Raw genomic sequence first — 17,418 nt, forward strand, 5'->3', positions numbered from 1 at the left:
TATAACGGACAGTACTGGATTGTTTTTTGTTACAAGCGCACTAATACGGCTACAATCACCTCAATCATGAATGTACAAGCTCCATGTTGGTTGGCCATACCTAATCTGTGTCCTGCTTGCCAACTGACGGCTGCCACGCACTGAATGTACGTTCTGGTGGTTGACGTAGACTCGTTCTTCTTCATTTCACCCACAAGGTGCTCTACAAGCTCGGTGAAGAGGTTGCCGTTGCAGGTCTGTACCAGGTGACCAAGCGCCAGCACCGCTCTTTTCCTCACAGCGAGCCGCGGACTGGTGAGCTGGCTGAGTAGGCAGGTGAGGATGGAAGGGTGGAAAGAGTAGAGGGCACCTCCTAATCTGCTGGGGGCAAACAGGAGGAAGGGGGTACAATATCACATAATGGAACTCGCGTATATGGATATCAACCTGCCAGGGAGCTGAAACCCACCTTCCCAACATGTCCGACAGGATGTCAAGAGCCTCCAGCTGTACAGCGGCATCATCCCGTTTACCGATAGCTCCGGTCAGCTGACCCGTGATCTTGCGACACACGTTGGCAGCCAAACCTGAGCCTGGAGCAAAATTGAGGCATAATTATATAAAAGAAGCTTGCATGAAAAACAACAATTGCCGCAATATTCATCTTGAGTCGGGAGCTGTCCCCCACATTATTTTTTTGCCACCAGATCTCCACAGTCTCTAGGTTTCAATGACAGGCTAGCATCATGCAACCCACTACCTCTGAGCCCAGGCTGTCATGGACCCACCCCCAGCATTTGATTGGTCAGTGAAGGTGAAGCAACATAGTGATGAGCCACCAGATCTCCGCAGTCTCCGGGGTTCAATGACAGGCTAGCATCATGCAACCCACTTCCTCCGAGTCACTTCGTCTGAACCCAGGATGTCATGGATCCACCCTCAGCCTTTGATTGGTCAGTGAAGGTGAAGCAGCACAGTGGTGAGCCACCAGATCTCTGAAGTCTCTGGGGGTTCAATGACAGGCTAGCATCATGCAACCCACTACCTCTGAGCCCAGGCTGTTATGAACCCGTCCCCACCCTTTGATTGGTCAGTGAAGGTAAAGCAGCACAGTGATCAGCCACCAGATGTCCTCAGTCTCTGGTGGTTCAACGACAGGCTAGCATCATGCAACCCACTTCCTCTGAGCCCAGGCTGTCATGGATCTACCATCAGCCTTTGACTGGTCAGTGAAGGTGAAGCAGCACAGTGGTGAGCCACCAGATGTCCTCAGTCTCCGGGGTTCAATGATAGGCTAGCATCATGCAGCCCACTTCCTTTGAGCCCAGGCTGTCATGTCCTCGTTCCCAGCATTTGATTGGTCAGTGAAGGTGAAGCAGCACAGTGATGAGCCACCAGATCTCATCAGTTTCTGGGGTTTAATGACAGGCTAGCATCATGCAACCTACTTCCTCTGAGCCCAGGCTGTCATGGACCTGCCTCCAGCCTTTGATTCGTCAGTGAAGGTGAAGCAGCACAGTGATGAGCCACAAGATCTCCACAGTCTCCAGATGTCCTCAGTCTCCGGGGTTCAATGACAGGCTAGCATCATGCAGCCCACTTCCTCTGAGCCCAGGCTGTCATGGATCCGCCCTCAGCCTTTGACTGGTCAGTGAAGGTGAAGCAGCACAGTGGTGAGCCACCAGATGTCCTCAGTCTGCAGGGTTCAATGAGAGGCTAGCATCATGCAGTCCACTTCCTTTGAGCCCAGGCTGTCATGGACCCGTCCCCAGCATTTGATTGGTCAGTGAAGGTGAAGCAGCACAGTGATGAGCCACCAGATCTCTTCAGTTTCCGGGGTTTAATGACAGGCTAGCATCATGCAGCCCACTTCCTCTGAGCCCAGGCTGTCATGGATCCGCCCTCAGCCTTTGACTGGTCAGTGAAGGTGAAGCAGCACAGTGGTGAGCCATCAGATGTCCTCAGTCGGCGGGGTTCAATGATAGGCTAGCATCATGCAACCCACTTCCTCTGAGCCCAGGCTGTCATGGACCTGTCCCAGCCTTTGATTGTCAGTGAAGGTGAAGCAGCAGAGTGATAAGTCAATGCATTCATGTGCTGAGTAGGAGCATGCTGATATGAGGAGACAAAGATCTCTCTGTGACTGGGCTCTCTCCTTCTATCAGCATGCTTCTTCTCAGCACATAACCTGATTGGCTTGCAATGCTTCTTCCTCTGTACACTTTGTTACTCTAGCCCCAAGCCACCAGAACACTACTCTGTTCCCGACAAATCTTGCTGGGAAACTGACGCTTTCAAGAGTGTCAATCTCCTGTCCCCACCACAGTGGTTCCTACCGTCATCTTGAATGTCATTACAGAACACATAAGTAATATGGAGGTCGGTGGGAGGAACCACTGAACTGCACGGGGGAACATTTTTGCACATTCAGCATTAATCTCATATGTATGCGATGTATTCTGTGTATCTTCTAACATCTGTACCAAATGTCGCCATGTCAAACCCACCTACCTGAGCTTGCGGCAGGAAGTTCGGAAATTACGGTCTTCAGACCGATGCTGCAGATATCTCTGAGCTGCTCCTTATCTGATAGCATGTTGCTGCACAGAGTGTCCACAATGGCCTCCACCTGGTAGTCCTTCACCTTCCCCACCAGAGGACCCAGGCTGTCAGGAGAGACACAGGATATAAATGTGGCCGGGTATAGCAAATCCCATCACTGGTGCAGAAAGAGAAGTCTACATTTGTAGGGTAGGAGAACAAGGAGGCTCCTTCATAGCCCAATCGCAGTATTAGAATTGCCGTGAATTAAGGGCAGAGATTCCTCGCTATTTAAAAGGAACAAAAGGCTCCCTATGCAATAAGTAGAACGTACAGCAATAGCAATGAATGATCTCACAGTGTGCGCAATTATTTCCTTCCATGTGTACTTGTGTGCGTTACACCATAATGAGCCACATGGTCCATTGTTGTACCCATAGCTGCTCTTAGTGATTATAGTAGCTGAATGAGCTTCTTAAAATCACCCAAGTACTTTCTGTTATTACTTCTTCTTATGAATTGACCACTAACCATTTCATATCATTTAAATGACATTTCATAACTTTTCTGTGCCCTGGGACTATACACTATATGGTCAAGTGTTTGAGGACATCTGACCATCACACCAATATGAGGGTTCGCTGGACCTACCATCCCAAATATATATTAATAAATGGAGTCTGCCTCCCTCTGTGGCTATAACATCCTCTTCTCCTCTGGGAAGTCGTTTCACAAGGTTTTAGAGTGTGTCTATGGGACTTTGCGGCCAAAAATGATTTGTGAGGACAGGTACTGATGTTGACCTGGCTCAGATGTGGCGTTTCAGTTCATCCCAAAGGTGTTCAGTCGGGTTCCTTCACACCTAACTGGACACACCGGGGTTTATTTACTAAAGCTGGAGAGTCCAAAATCAGACTCCCTTCTGCATAGAAACCAATCAGCTTCCAGGTTTCATTGCCAAACCTTCATTGAACAAGCTGAGGTTAGAAGCTGATTGGTTTCTATGCAGAAGGGAGTCTGATTTTGGACTTTCCAGCTTTAGTAAATAAACCCCACCATGTCTTCGTGGAGTTGGCTTTATCATTTATCATACTCTTACTACAAGGGTGGAAGAGCACAATTGTCTATGATGTAGAATTATGAGGGTGTAGCATTATGAGGGTGAATCTTCCAATGGGGACAAATGTTCTGGTGACAATCAGTGCTGGGGATAATGGGTACCACCAGTCCAGTACGGAGCCCAGGCTACCAGGATTCTACCCCAAATTGTAATGTAATCTATTCTCTTGGCCCTTTCCATAGCAGTCCCACAACCAGTTTTTGGACAAGGTCATCCAGCACCCAAGATGCCAAACTGCTCTAACCCCCCCCCCCCCACCACACTGCTTTTCCCCATGACTCATTTGTCAGGCTCCTCTGGGAAGGCCTTACACAAGATTTTGGAATGTGTTTTTGGAAATTAGAGCCCGTTTAGCCAAAAGACGGTTTTGTAAAGTCAAGTGCTGAAGTTGGACACTAAGGTTTGGCTCACAATTGGAATTTGAATTCATCCTGAATGTGTTCAGTAGGGATCATCCACACCAAACTGATCAAATGATGTGATGATAGAACAGAAATGGCTTTTCCTGGGAGGAGATCTTATCTGATATCACTTGGAAGTATCAGAGGTTTGATATCAGGGGCGGACTGACAACTCATGGGGCCCCTGGGCAATAGGGGATCATGAGGCCCCTGTGTCCTTGCCCAAACTCAAAAAAGCCTATGAAAAAGGTACCAGGGGCATCTCATGGGGCCCCCTACTGACTCCGGGCCTTCGGGCAGTGCCCAAGTTTCCAAATGGTCAGTCTGCCCCTGTCTGGTATGCATCAAGGAATGCCTCCCTCTGCATGGCCAGATATGGGAAGACTAACCTTCCCTTCAACAGTAATGACTAGACTAGAGATCAAAATATGATACCATCTACAATCAGTGACTGTCAGTGATGAAACAAATCCTCCTACATAAATTGTACCTGTTTATCTGAAGTCTTCTCTTCTCTACAGCCATTCAGTCTATAATTTATAAAGCTTGTCTGAGAACAGAAAAAAGGGCAAAGAGCTGAAGTGACCCATTGCAAAGCTCAATGAGGAGAGCTCTGACAGCTGATTGGAGGGAAGAGACACCCCCAACCCCCCCCCCCCCCCTCCACCCAGTATTAGGAGAAGATCCCTCCCATCACCAGAAATGACACTTAGTGATCTGGATTGAGGCACATCCACAGCATAGAGGGATATGCTTTGTTCATACTTTATGATTGAGGTTTACAACCACTTTAATGGTAGAATGTTACAGGATCCCCACACCTCTCTCACCACTTTACTGCCAAGTTCTGCACCTCTCCATTCTTGTCCTCCAGCAACTTCAGAAGCATCTTCACCACCTTCCTCTCGCTGTCTTCATCCAGCTTGATTGAGTCCTTCTGCAGCTCCATCATCAGGTCGTTGGTGGCCATGAACCTTCCAGGAAATGAAAATAATGTGTCTATTATTGGATCTCTTAATTGCATAAATCACTCTATGTAGCCAATTTCTAAGAAATGAAGTAACCTAAATCAAAATTTGAAGATATACCCAAAAGGGCCAACCAGAATCCTCACTTGAAGCCCAACTCCAGCCAAAACTTTTCTTCAGTTTTTTTTAAATAGAGAATAGAAAGTTCAGAACTTTTGACAGCTGGTGAAACAGGCTGAGAGGGACACACCACAGGACCAATAAGTCAGCAGCTATAGTTTTTAACAGGGTGAGTGGAATTCCACTTTATGTTTTTGTTTTTATTTATGTTTTCTTTCTGTTTTTTTTTCTTCTCATATGCCATACTCCTTTTGTTGTTGTAGATTAGGAGTGTGTTCTGATCCAATTGCAAAGGACCATGGTCACCCTAATTTGCATAATAATTTGCATACTTCCTTTCCTCTGCTCAGCCTCAAGATATGCAAATTTGTCTCGCACATTAAGGTACAGTAGATGGTATCATATTTTGATCTCCAGTCCAGTCATTCCAAGATGCCCGCTCGGTTTGTTGGATCAGACATGCACTGATCCAACAAATCACCGCACCCACCATCCCCTCCTTCCATCAATAATGATGATTTTGGACCATAAGAACTGCCCTGGAGGCGCAGTGCAGGAAAAGTGTTTGAACTTTTCACACTTGGGATCCCACCGCCATGTGCTACTAAGAGCACCTCTGAGGTGACCACTCAGGGGGCACTGCTCCATGGACTCTCTGCCTCCCCGGCCCCAGCCCTTGCCCTGACAAGGTAGATACAAATGGAGAAACAGAAAAAAGGGCGCACCCACCTAGTGCATTATCGTTTAAAATAATTTATTAAAGAAACAAAAAAAGGTATCATACTCACAATGGACATAATAACACAGGCATGTCAAACTGAACAAGGTGTATGATCCAAACAACATCTGAGTCCATACGATGGAACCCTGGATGACCAACTGGCTAACGCGTTTCGAGGACACAACCTCTTCCTCAGAGCCCTGACAAGGTAGATCCATTCAAATCAGGAGGAACTGGACCCCAGGGGAATTGCTCCCAGGCCTAGCCTTCAGAGCCCGCCCCCCCATCATACCAGCAGGGGTACTATACAGCCAAGCATCCTCGCCAAGAAGCAAGAACGACAGCAGAGTGTCGTTAAAGTAAGTAACTTACTTACTTACACCTACTTAAAGCTGATCTTTCCCCATTGCCATGCCTTTTTCTGTAATAAGTAAGTGAAACCGTGAGGCCTGGGAGTAATTCCCCCGGGGTCCAGTTCTTCCTGATTTGAATGGATCTACCTTGTCTGGGCAAGGGCCGGGGAGGCAGAAAGTCCGTGGAGCAGTGCCCCCCGAGTGGTCGCCTCAGAGGTGCTCTTAGTAGCACATGGGGGTGGGATCCCAAGTGTGCTCCTGCACTGCACCTCCAGGGCAAAGAACTGCTACATGCCTCAGGGCCTAGCCAGTGCACTATTGCACGGCCACTTTTTATTTATTTATTTTCCTCCCACGTTTTGTCACCTTCCACTTATGTGTGTGTTTTTCTCATGGACGGTAGGGTGTGGGTCCTCGGGCCTGCCCTGTAGTCTAGGGAGGATGTGTGGCCTTTTGGTTCCTTCCTCGTGGGGGGGTGGTCACTCTTCTGGAGAGCCCCCTGACCTAGTACTTGGTGGTCGGCTTCAGCTAGCCACAAGGAAAGGGGTCCAGCAGGTCTTTTGGCTAGGTGGACCATGTGGAAACCTCAGTCCCTGTCAAAAGCCTTGCAACCCCGGGGGATCAGGGTAGAGGTCCTTCTTAGCCCTTCAGGGGGGTGGACTACAGCACACCCCTAAGTGCACTTTTTTGTGTTGGTGTTTTGCACGATTTTTGTTGACTTACGGGTTTTCGTTGTTTCGCACCTCCACGGACTTTAAAAGAAAAATCGGTTGAAGCAGCTCATGCAGCTTATGTAATTGTATCCCAACAGATCTTCAATGGGAAATCATCCAACAGTCCGGGAACAGCAGCTGCGAGTAATTATAGAGACACCACAACATGGAATATCACGAATGCCAATAACGTTCTTAGAGTGTAGGAGCCTTAGAGGTCTATTGATCGATGTTTTCACCCAAGATTCACACATTATTCAATTGGATTCAAAACAATTCATCCTGTGTATTCTTCCTTGAATCTCAGTGAGCTTTGTGTATTTCTTCTAGATCTGGTCAGTCATCCAGTGTGAGACTTCCTGGAATAAAGACCACTCACTGCTGTTCTTTCTCCTTGTGCAGGATGACTGGTCTTGTCTCCGCCCCCTCCTGTAGTTCTCTGCAGGCAGCCTGCACTGGGTGGAGCTGCTGAGCCCCTCCCACAGCTCTGCTCTCTCTCCTTGTGGAGGTTGACTTGTCTCCGCCCCTCCTGTAGTTTTCTGCAGGCTGTAGTAGGTGGAGCCGCTGAGCCCCTCCCACAGCTCTGCTAGATGACTGGTCTTGTCTCCGCCCTCTCCTGTAGTTCTCTGCACTGGGTGGAGCTTCTGAGCCCCTCCCACAGCTCTGCTCTCACTCCTTGTGGAGGTTGACTTGTCTCCGCCCCTCCTGTAGTTTTCTGCAGGCTGTAGTAGGTGGAGCCGCTGAGCCCCTCCCACAGCTCTGCAGGGTGACTGGTCTTGTCTCCGCCTCCTCCTGCTATTTTTACAAGGAAATATCTGGGTTTGCAAAGGCAATTGGTGCACACAAGGTATATTTACATCCTTTGAGACTATTAAGGAATATATTTAGATGATAGTTTTCATGTCTGGGGTTCAGGTTTAAAGTTACGTTTGGCCACAGCTCCGTCTGGCTAATGTAGAATAAAACTTGAATGCTTTTCTAGTATTTAGGACACTTTCTTTTAATGCTAATGACATTTTAAAAAAGTCTGTTTTCACTACCTACCTTATTTTAGACACATTGATATCATCACTGGGTCTCCATGCTTCTCTATGCAATGTGGGCAGATCATGGCTGGTGAGAGGGGCCAGCAGGATGCTGCCCTCAGCTCTGATGCAGGCAGTGGACTGGCTTTTGGGAGGAGTTATGGCAGATATGAAAAATGACGAATGTCAGTCTGGAGCAGTGGGTGTTCCTAGGCAGGCTGTATTTGCATAGATAGGAAACACCTACATGTGATACTGAGACTCCATGACTGAAAGAACTGAAATCTGGACAGATAGTAAAAAAATCTGATAGAATCTTTCAGGCTTTTAATTGGGCAACTGTCACACGTGGTTCCCCATAACAAACAAACAAACAAACAAACAAACAAACTCAACCATTCTGCAACTTTCCTTCGAAGCCAGAAAAGTGAATTTGCATTGTTTGCAATAGAATGCAAACAATGTTGCCCCCCCATGCTGCTCCACATGTCGGCCCCCCACACCGATCCCCACGCTGCTCCACATGTCGGCCCCCCACACCGATCCCCACGCTGCTCCACATGTCGGCCCCCCACACCGATCCCCACGCTGCTCCACATGTCGGCCCCCCCACACCGATCCCCACGCTGCTCCACATGTCGGCCCCCCACACCGATCCCCACGCTGCTCCACATGTCGGCCCCCCACACCGATCCCCACGCTGCTCCACATGTCGGCCCCCCACACCGATCCCCACGCTGCTCCACATGTCGGCCCCCCACACCGATCCCCACGCTGCTCCACATGTCGGCCCCCCACACCGATCCCCACGCTGCTCCACATGTCGGCCCCCCACACCGATCCCCACGCTGCTCCACATGTCGGCCCCCCACACCGATCCCCACGCTGCTCCACATGTCGGCCCCCCACACCGATCCCCACGCTGCTCCACATGTCGGCCCCCCACACCGATCCTCACGCTGCTCCACATGTCGGCCCCCCACACCGATCCCCACGCTGGTCCACATGTCGGCCCCCCACACCGATCCCCACGCTGCTCCACATGTCGGCCCCCCACAGCGCTCCACATGTCGGCCCTCCACACCGATCCCCACGCTGGTCTACATGCTGGCCCCCCACACCAGTCCCCACGCTGGTCTACATGCCAGCCTCCCCCATGCCGGTCCCCATGTTGCTGACCCCCCCACGCCAGCCCCCATGCTGCTCCACCTGTTGGCCCCCATGCCGGTCCCCACACTGGTCCACATGTCGGCCCCCCACACAGATCCCCATGCTGGTCCACATGTCGGCCCCCCCACACTAGTCCCCACGCTGCTCCACATGTTGACCCCCCCCCACGTTGGCCCCCATGCTGCTCCACCTGTTGGCCCCCATGCCGGTCCCCACGCTACTCCACATGTCGACTCCCCCCACGCTGGTCCACATGTTTGCCCCCCCACACCAGTCTCCATGCTGGTCCACATGCCAGCCTCCCCCATGCCGGTCCCCTTGCTGCTCCACATGTCGACTCCCACCACGCTGGTCCACATGTTGGCTCCCCCCACGCTGGCCCACATGTCGGCCCCCTCACACCATTCCCCATGCTGATTCACATGCTGGCCTCCCCCATACCAGTCCCCACGCTGCTCCACATGTCGACTCCCCCCACGCTGGTCCACATGTCGGCCCTCCCACACCACACCACACGTCTGCCCCCCACGCTCCTCTGACATGTGGACCCCACACTGGTCCACATGTCAGATCCCCCCATGCCAGCCCCCTTGTTTGTCCACATATCAGCCCCTCACACCAGCCCTCAAGCTGGTCCACGTCGGCCCCCCACGCCGACCCACGTCACATTGTCTCACCTGAAGTCCTTGTCGCTGGACGTCATTTTCTCCAGGAGGCTGGAGATATGATAGGAGATGTTGCTCATGGTGATGACGGTGAAGCCGGCACCCCAGACAGGCTCAGTCAGGGCCTCACGCTGCTGGTGACCCCCAGCCTGGGACGATATGGCGGTGGCAGTGACACGCCTCGGGTGGAGGGGGTGGAAGGGGGCTCTCGTCTGCTGTCCCCTCTTTAGAAGTCGCTGGAAAACCTGACACGGCTGTGGATATAAATAGATGGGTGAGTGTCCCAGGAAAGACCTCTGCTGGTGGCTCTTCTGTAATACAACATCCCGGCTGGCATCCTCAGGGGGCCCATTAACAAGGTGACAACCGAAAGACCCGGAATCTTTTTTTTTTTTTTTTTTAAAGCAGAACTCAGTTTTGGATTTTTTTTTGCTTAACTGCAGAGGGGGTCCTGACTTCAGTCCCTGCGCATGTTTTGCACGCAAGGCGCCTTTGTGCGCACTAAACATGCACAGTTAATTTCGTTCATAATCGAAATTTGGATGAATTTTCCGTTATTTGGAGATTCTGATGTATTCGAACTCCGAATTACAATAGTAACAAATTTAAACTAATCCGAAACACCGAAACAAAATGTGGCCGAAAATCGAAGCGATTTGAATTTGAAAACACATTTGAAAACAAATTCAAATTCAAAAACAAATTAAAAAACTAATTAGAATTTGAAAACCATAACAGAACAAAATAGAACAGAAAATAAAGGAATAAAAAAGAATAGAATAGAATAGAAAATAAAAGAACAGAAGAGAATAGAGGAAAAAAGAACAGAATAGAAAATAAAAGAATATAACAGAATACAGTAGAAAATAATAGAGTAAAACAGAACAAAATAGAATAGAAAATAAAGGAATAGAATAAGAAAATAATAAAATCCATTAGAATAGAAAATCAAAGAACAGAATAGAATAGAAAATAACAGAATTAAAAATCAAAGAATAGGAAAGAATATAATTAATTAAAATAGAAAAGATTAGAATAGAATAGAATATATTACATAAAAATAGAAAAGATTAGAATAGAATAAAAAATCAAAGAATAGAGTAAAACAGAACAAAATAGAATAGAAAATAAAGGAATAGAATAGAAAATAATATAATCCATAAGAATAGAAAATCAAAGAACAGAATAGAATAGAAAAGAACAGAATTACAAATCAAAGAATAGAAAAGAATATAATCAATTAAAATAGAAAAAATTAGAATAGAATAGAATCTATTACATAAAAATAGAAAAGATTAGAATAGAATAGAAAATCAAAGAATAGAGTAAAACAGAACAAAATAGAATAGAAAATAAAGGAATATAATAAATTAGAATAGAATATACAAGAAAATAAAAGAATATAAAATAAAACAATAGAAAAGAATAGAGTAAAACAGAACAAAATAGAATAGAAAATCAATGAACAGAAAAGAATAGAATCTATTAGAATAGAATATAAAAGAAAATAAAATAATAGAAAAGAATACAGTAGAAAAGAATAGAGTAAAACAGAACAAAATAGAATAGAAAATCAATGAATAGGAAAGAATATAATCCATTAGAACAGAATAGAAAATCAAAGCATAGAATAGAAAAGAATAGAATAGAAAATCAAAGAATAGAATAGAAAAGAATATAATCAATTATAATAGAATAGAAAAAAATTAGAATAGAAAATCAAAGAAGACAAAAGAAAAGAGAATTGGAATTAGAAAAGAAAGGAATATAATATAATCAACTAGAATAGAATAAAATAGAAAAGATTAGAACAGAATAGAGTCAATTAAAATAGAATAGAAAATATTAGAATAGAATAGAAAATCAATGCATAGAATAGAAAAGCTTAGAATAGAAAATTAAAGAATAAAATAGAATAGAACAGAACAGAAAACAATACAATAGATTAATATAGAAAGAATATAACTGTCTTCCGAAATTTGAGAAGAATGAATTAGAATTCGAACAGAATACATTAGAATATACAATAATAGAAAAGAATAGAATAGAAAAGACTAAAATACTTTACAAAACAATAAAAATTGTGAGATGCGCTATGGTGACGTGAGTAGTGATCGACAAAGACACTGTGAAAATTTTCCTGAAAAAAAAATCGAAATTTCCAGAATGGTCACACGACTCTTCATACAGCTCGTATACCATCAAAAACACATATGGATTGTGGATTATGGATTGTAATGTTAGAAATATTTTCAAATCCGGTAGAATTATTTTCGAATTCGAATTTGAAGAAACGAAGCGAAATCGAAGCTGAAACAAAGAATGTGATTGGCTCCCATGGTACCTGGGCCAATCACAGCACCCTGTACCATGTGATTAGCTGTAGCAAATCACAGATCACTAGTATTGTGAACTGTCATGAACTTAACCCATTCATGACAGTTCATAGTATTGCAACAATGTACATCATTGCACCAGCAATCGGAAAAACGAATGTAACGAATCGAAACAAAACACATTTGTTTTGTTCTGCACATGTCCATTGCGCGCTCCTCTGACAATAGCTTTGTCAGAACTTCCTACTGCGCCAGACTTAGCCTCAGCAATGGTCATCTGTACTTTTACTGCCCCCCTCCCCTCCAGTTCTCCGTACTACTGGGGTGACGTAATGTTGTTGCCGCCTGAGCCGGTTGCTCTATTGGCTGGGATCACACCTCTGCATGTGGGGAATGGGCACAAAATCACGCACTTTCCCAACACGCACAGAAATGCGCTGCTCTTCTGCAGATGCAGGGGGGCGCCATGTGGCTCAGTGTGTGTCGGGGACTTCTTTCCTCGCGTTTCTCACGGGTAGAGCAGCCCATTGAAAATGAACTGTTCTATACGTGACGCGAGCGAAAAATGCGCAGAACTGGCCGCGCTCTATTGGTGTGACCCCAGCCTAACTGATTTCTCAAAACAGAACAGTGGCCACGCCCACAGTGGCTTGAACTGTGCAGACTTCTGGGACTTGTAGTCCCTGAGTCACTGCTGCTCTCAGGAAGGAGAAGAATGGAGGAGGATGTCACATGACCACTACATGGCATTCTGTTAAAAAAAAAAAAGTGTTTAGCAACATAAATTATAATATTGAGGGCCAGGGGAGGGGCCCCCGGGGGAAATGAGTACTTTGCTGCTCTACAAAGCCATCCACAAATGGGCCCCCAGCTACATCACCAACCTGGTCTCAAAATATCAACAAAATCACTCTCTTCGGTCCTCCCAAGACCTCCTGCACTCTAGCTCCTCCCATGCTCACCTCCAGGACTTCTCCCAAGCCTCTCCCATCCTCTGGAACTCCCTACTTCAATATGTTCAACAATCACCTATTCTGTCCACCTTGAGAGCTGATTCACACATGTGCGGTGCGGACTGAAGCTCAGGTCTCACCGGGGCGGACTGACAACTCATGGGGCCCCCGGGCATAAGGGGATCATGGGGCCCCTGTGTCCTTGCCCAAACTCAAAAAAGCCTATGAAAAAGATACCAGGGGCATCTCATGGGGCCCCCTACTGACCCCGGGCCCTTGGGCAGTGCCTGAGTTTCCAAATGGTCAGTCTGCCCCTGGGTCTCACAGCGAATGGACACAGCAGTTGTTCAGCGGTTCATGTCAGGTTTACATCAGGTTCAGGACAGGCTTAGGCCCGGATTTTATCCTGTTCACACACATGTGGTTTACAATCGGTTCCCAAAGACGTCAATATCCTGTAATCCGCTCCTGAACCTAAAGGCACTGCTCAGAAATCATACAGGACTCTTTTTCAAACCTCACTGCCGGTGCACCGGACCGTACATACGTGAACAGGCACCATGGGAAGCAATGTTACTTCACAGTTCAAACCGCCTCCAACCGCACCGCATACATGTGAACGGGAACTTAGACAATCTCTGAAAATCATTCTTTGCAGAGATGCCCCCCCCCCCCCACCTGACAACTGTATTTCTACTTTCTACATCAGCTCACCTTTTTTTTTTATCTCTTGACCCTCCCTGTTGGATTGTAAGCTCTAAGGATCAGGGCTCTCCGATTCCTGCTGAATTACATAGTAACTGTATTGTCTGCCTTCATGTTGTAAAGCGCCATGCAAACTGTTGGTGCTCTATAAATCCTGAATAATAAAGCCCGGAGTTCTACTTTAACCACTTGCCGATCACTCACACCTTTCTGCAGGTGGGCGGCGTATAGAGCTATGCAATCATATGTCGCTCTGCCTGTACTGACACAGGAGGGGGCGCTGTGCGGACACAGGAGGGGGCGCTGTGCGGACACAGGAGGGGGCTCTGTGCGGACACAGGAGTGGGCGCTGTGCGGACACAGGAGGGGGCGCTGTGCGGACACAGGAGGGGGCTCTGTGCGGACACAAGAAGGGGCTCTGTGCGGACACAGGAGGGGGCGCTGTGCGGACATAGGAGGGGGCTCTTTGCAGACACAAGAGGGGGCGCTGTGCGGACACAGGAGGGGACGCAGGAGAGGGCTCTGTGCGGACGCAGGAATGGGCTCTGTGCGGACGCAGGAGGGGGTGCTGTGCGGACGCAGGAGGGGGCGCTGTGCGGACGCAGGAAGGGGCACTGCGCGGAAGCAGGAGGGGGCGCTGTGCGGACGCAGGAGGGGGCTCTGTGCGGATGCAGGAGAGGGCTCTGTGCGGACGCAGGAGGGGGCGCTGTGCGGACGCAGGAGGGGGCTCTGTGCGGATGCAGGAGAGGGCTCTGTGCGGATGCAGGAGGGGGCGCTGTGCGGACGCAGGAGGGGGCTCTGTGCGGATGCAGGAGGGGGCGCTGTGCGGACGCAGGAGGGGGCGCTGTGCAGACACAGGAGAGGGCTCTGTGCGGACGCAGGAGGGGGCTCTGTGCGGAAGCAGGAGGGGGCACTGTGCGGACGTAGCAGGGGGCTCTGTGCGGACGCAGGAGGGGGCTCTGTGCGGACGCAAGAGGGGGCTCTGTGCGGACGCAGGAGAGGGTTCTGTGCGGATGCAGGAGCGGGCTCTGTGCGGAAGCAAGAGGGGGCGCCGCTGTGCGGACGCAGGAGGGGGCGCCGTGCGGACGCAGGAGAGGGCTCTGTGCGGACGCAGCAGGGGGCTCTGTGCGGACACAGGAGGGGGCTCTGTGCGGACACAGGAGGGGGCACTGTGCGGAAGCAGGAGGGGGCACTGTGCGGAAGCAGGAGGGGGCGCTGTGCGGACGCAGGAGGGGGCTCTGTGCGGACGCAGGAGAGGGCTCTGTGCGGACACAGGAGGGGGCTCTGTGCGGACGCAAGAGGGGGCTCTGTGCGGACGCAAGAGGGGGCTCTGTGCGGACGCAGGAGAGGGTTCTGTGCGGATGCAGGAGCGGGCTCTGTGCGGAAGCAAGAGGGGGCGCCGCTGTGCGGATGCAGGAGGGGGCGCCGTGCGGACGCAGGAGAGGGCTCTGTGCGGACGCAGCAGGGGGCTCTGTGCGGACCCAGGAGGGGGCTCTGTGCGGACACAGGAGGGGGCACTGTGCGGAAGCAGGAGGGGGCACTGTGCGGAAGCAGGAGGGGGCGCTGTGCGGACGCAGGAGGGGGCGCTGTGCGGACGCAGGAGGGGGCTCTGTGCGGATGCAGGAGGGGGCGCTGTGCGGACGCAGGAGGGGGCGCTGTGCGGACGCAGGAGAGGGCTCTGTGCGGACGCAGGAGGGGGCTCTGTGCGGAAGCAGGAGGGGGCGCTGTGCGGACGCAGCAGGGGGCTCTGTGCGGACGCAGGAGGGGGCTCTGTGCGGACGCAAGAGGGGGCTCTGTGCGGATGCAGGAGGGGGCACTGTGCGGAAGCAGGAGGGGGCGCTGTGCGGATGCAGGAGGGGGCGCTGTGCGGACGCAGGAGGGGGCTCTGTGCGGATGCAGGAGGGGGCGCTGTGCGGACGCAGGAGGGGGCGCTGTGCAGACGCAGGAGAGGGCTCTGTGCGGACGCAGGAGGGGGCTCTGTGCGGAAGCAGGAGGGGGCGCTGTGCGGACGCAGCAGGGGGCTCTGTGCGGACGCAGGAGGGGGCTCTGTGCGGACGCAAGAGGGGGCTCTGTGCGGACGCAGGAGAGGGTTCTGTGCGGATGCAGGAGCGGGCTCTGTGCGGAAGCAAGAGGGGGCGCCGCCGTGCGGACGCAGGAGGGGGCTCTGTGCGGACGCAGGAGAGGGCTCTGTGTGGACGCAGGAGAGGGCTCTGTGTGGACGCAGCAGGGGGCTCTGTGCGGACCCAGGAGGGGGCTCTGTGCGGACGCAGGAGGGGGCGCTGTGCGGACGCAGGAGGGGGCGCTGTGCGGACGCAGGAGGGGGCTCTGTGCGGACGCAGGAGAGGGCTCTGTGCGGACGCAGCAGGGGGCGCTGTGCGGACGCAGGAGGGGGCACTGTGCGGACGCAGGAGGGGGCTCTGTGCGGACGCAGAAGGGGGCGCTGCGCGGACGCAGGAGGGGGCTCTGCGCGGACGCAGGAGGGGGCTCTGCGCGGACGCAGGAGGGGGCTCTGTGCGGACGCAGGAGGGGGCACTGCGCGGACGCATGAGGGGGCTCTGCGCGGACGCAGGAGGGGGCTCTGCGCAGACGCAGGAGGGGGCACTGTGCGGACGCAGGAGGGGGCTCTGTGCGGACGCAGGAGGGGGCACTTTGCGGACGCAGGAGGGGGCACTGTGCGGACGCAGGAGGGGGCTCTGTGCGGACACAGTGGAATTATAGTTGCCATCTCATCCCTTTAAAACCGAACTCATATTCATGACACAGGTTCTGAGGTACGACTGAGGTGTTAAATAAACTCACTTAGTGCCTTAGTTGCATTAACCCCTCCCCCCTCCAGAGGATTTACCCCCCCCCCCCCCCCTTCCTGACCAGACCATTTTTTTGTGATACGGCGCTGCATTACTTTAACTGACAATTGCGCAGTCATGCAACGCTGCAAATGCAATTTACATCCTTTTCCCCCCACAAATAGAGCTTTCTTTGGTGGTATTTGATCGCCTGAACGTTTTTTTATTTTTTGCCGCTATAAAAAAAGACCGACAATTTTGAGAAAAAAATTATATTTCGGACCTCAATAACCCCCCCTCATAGCCCTCCTTACCCCCCCTCCAGTAGTATAATCCCCCCTATAAGCCCACATTACCCCCCCTTCCAATAATATAACCCCTCCTCATAGCCCTCATTACCCCCCCTCCAATAGTAAAACCCCCCTCAAAACCCCCATTACCCCCCTCCAATACTATAACCCCCCTCACAGCCCACATTACCCCCCTCCAATAGTATAACCCCCCATCACAGCCCCAATTACCCCACACCCCCCATTACCCCCCCCCCCCCCAGCCCCCATCACTTCCCCCCTCCAATAGTATAACCCCCCCTCACAGCCCCCACTACCCTCCTCCAATAGTATAACCCCCCTCACAGCCCCCACTACCCCCCCTCCAATAGTCTACTCCCCCTCACAGCCCCCATTACCCCCCTATTGGAGGGGGGGTAATGTGGGCTGTGAGGGGGGTTATACTATTGGAGGAGGGTAGTGGGGGCTGTAAGGGGGGGGTTATACTATTGGAGGGGGGTAATGGGGGATGTAAGGGGGAATAAACTATTGGAGGGGGGATAGTGGGGGCTGTGAGGGGGGGGGTTATACTA

The 17,418-nt window shown here is 50.7% G+C and overlaps 1 protein-coding gene across 3 annotated transcripts in view; it reads right to left on the minus strand.

Moving 5' to 3' along the window:
* The window catches only part of LOC149430757 (cullin-associated NEDD8-dissociated protein 1-like), a 43,465-nt gene extending 33,440 nt beyond the window's left edge, over positions 1-10,025 (minus strand). Inside the window, exons 1-5 of one of the 3 annotated variants that reach the window (XM_089666016.1) lie at positions 9,789-10,025; positions 4,872-5,015; positions 2,491-2,645; positions 449-572; positions 101-357 (exon numbers count right to left, since the gene is read on the minus strand). In XM_089666016.1, the coding sequence (XP_089522142.1) occupies positions 101-357; positions 449-572; positions 2,491-2,645; positions 4,872-5,015; positions 9,789-9,856 (748 nt within the window). In that variant the 5' untranslated portion in view covers positions 9,857-10,025. Of the gene's footprint in view, positions 1-100; positions 361-448; positions 573-2,490; positions 2,646-4,862; positions 5,016-9,788 lie in introns of those variants that run through there. The other 2 variants (XM_089666015.1, XM_089666017.1) reach the window with 2 other exon arrangements.
* Positions 10,026-17,418: the final 7,393 nt, after the last annotated feature.

This window comes from Staurois parvus, unplaced genomic scaffold, assembly GCF_062004578.1.
Source record: "Staurois parvus isolate SC_StPar_1 unplaced genomic scaffold, SC_StPar_1.0 ptg002469l, whole genome shotgun sequence".
Classification (NCBI taxonomy): Eukaryota; Metazoa; Chordata; class Amphibia; order Anura; family Ranidae; genus Staurois; species Staurois parvus.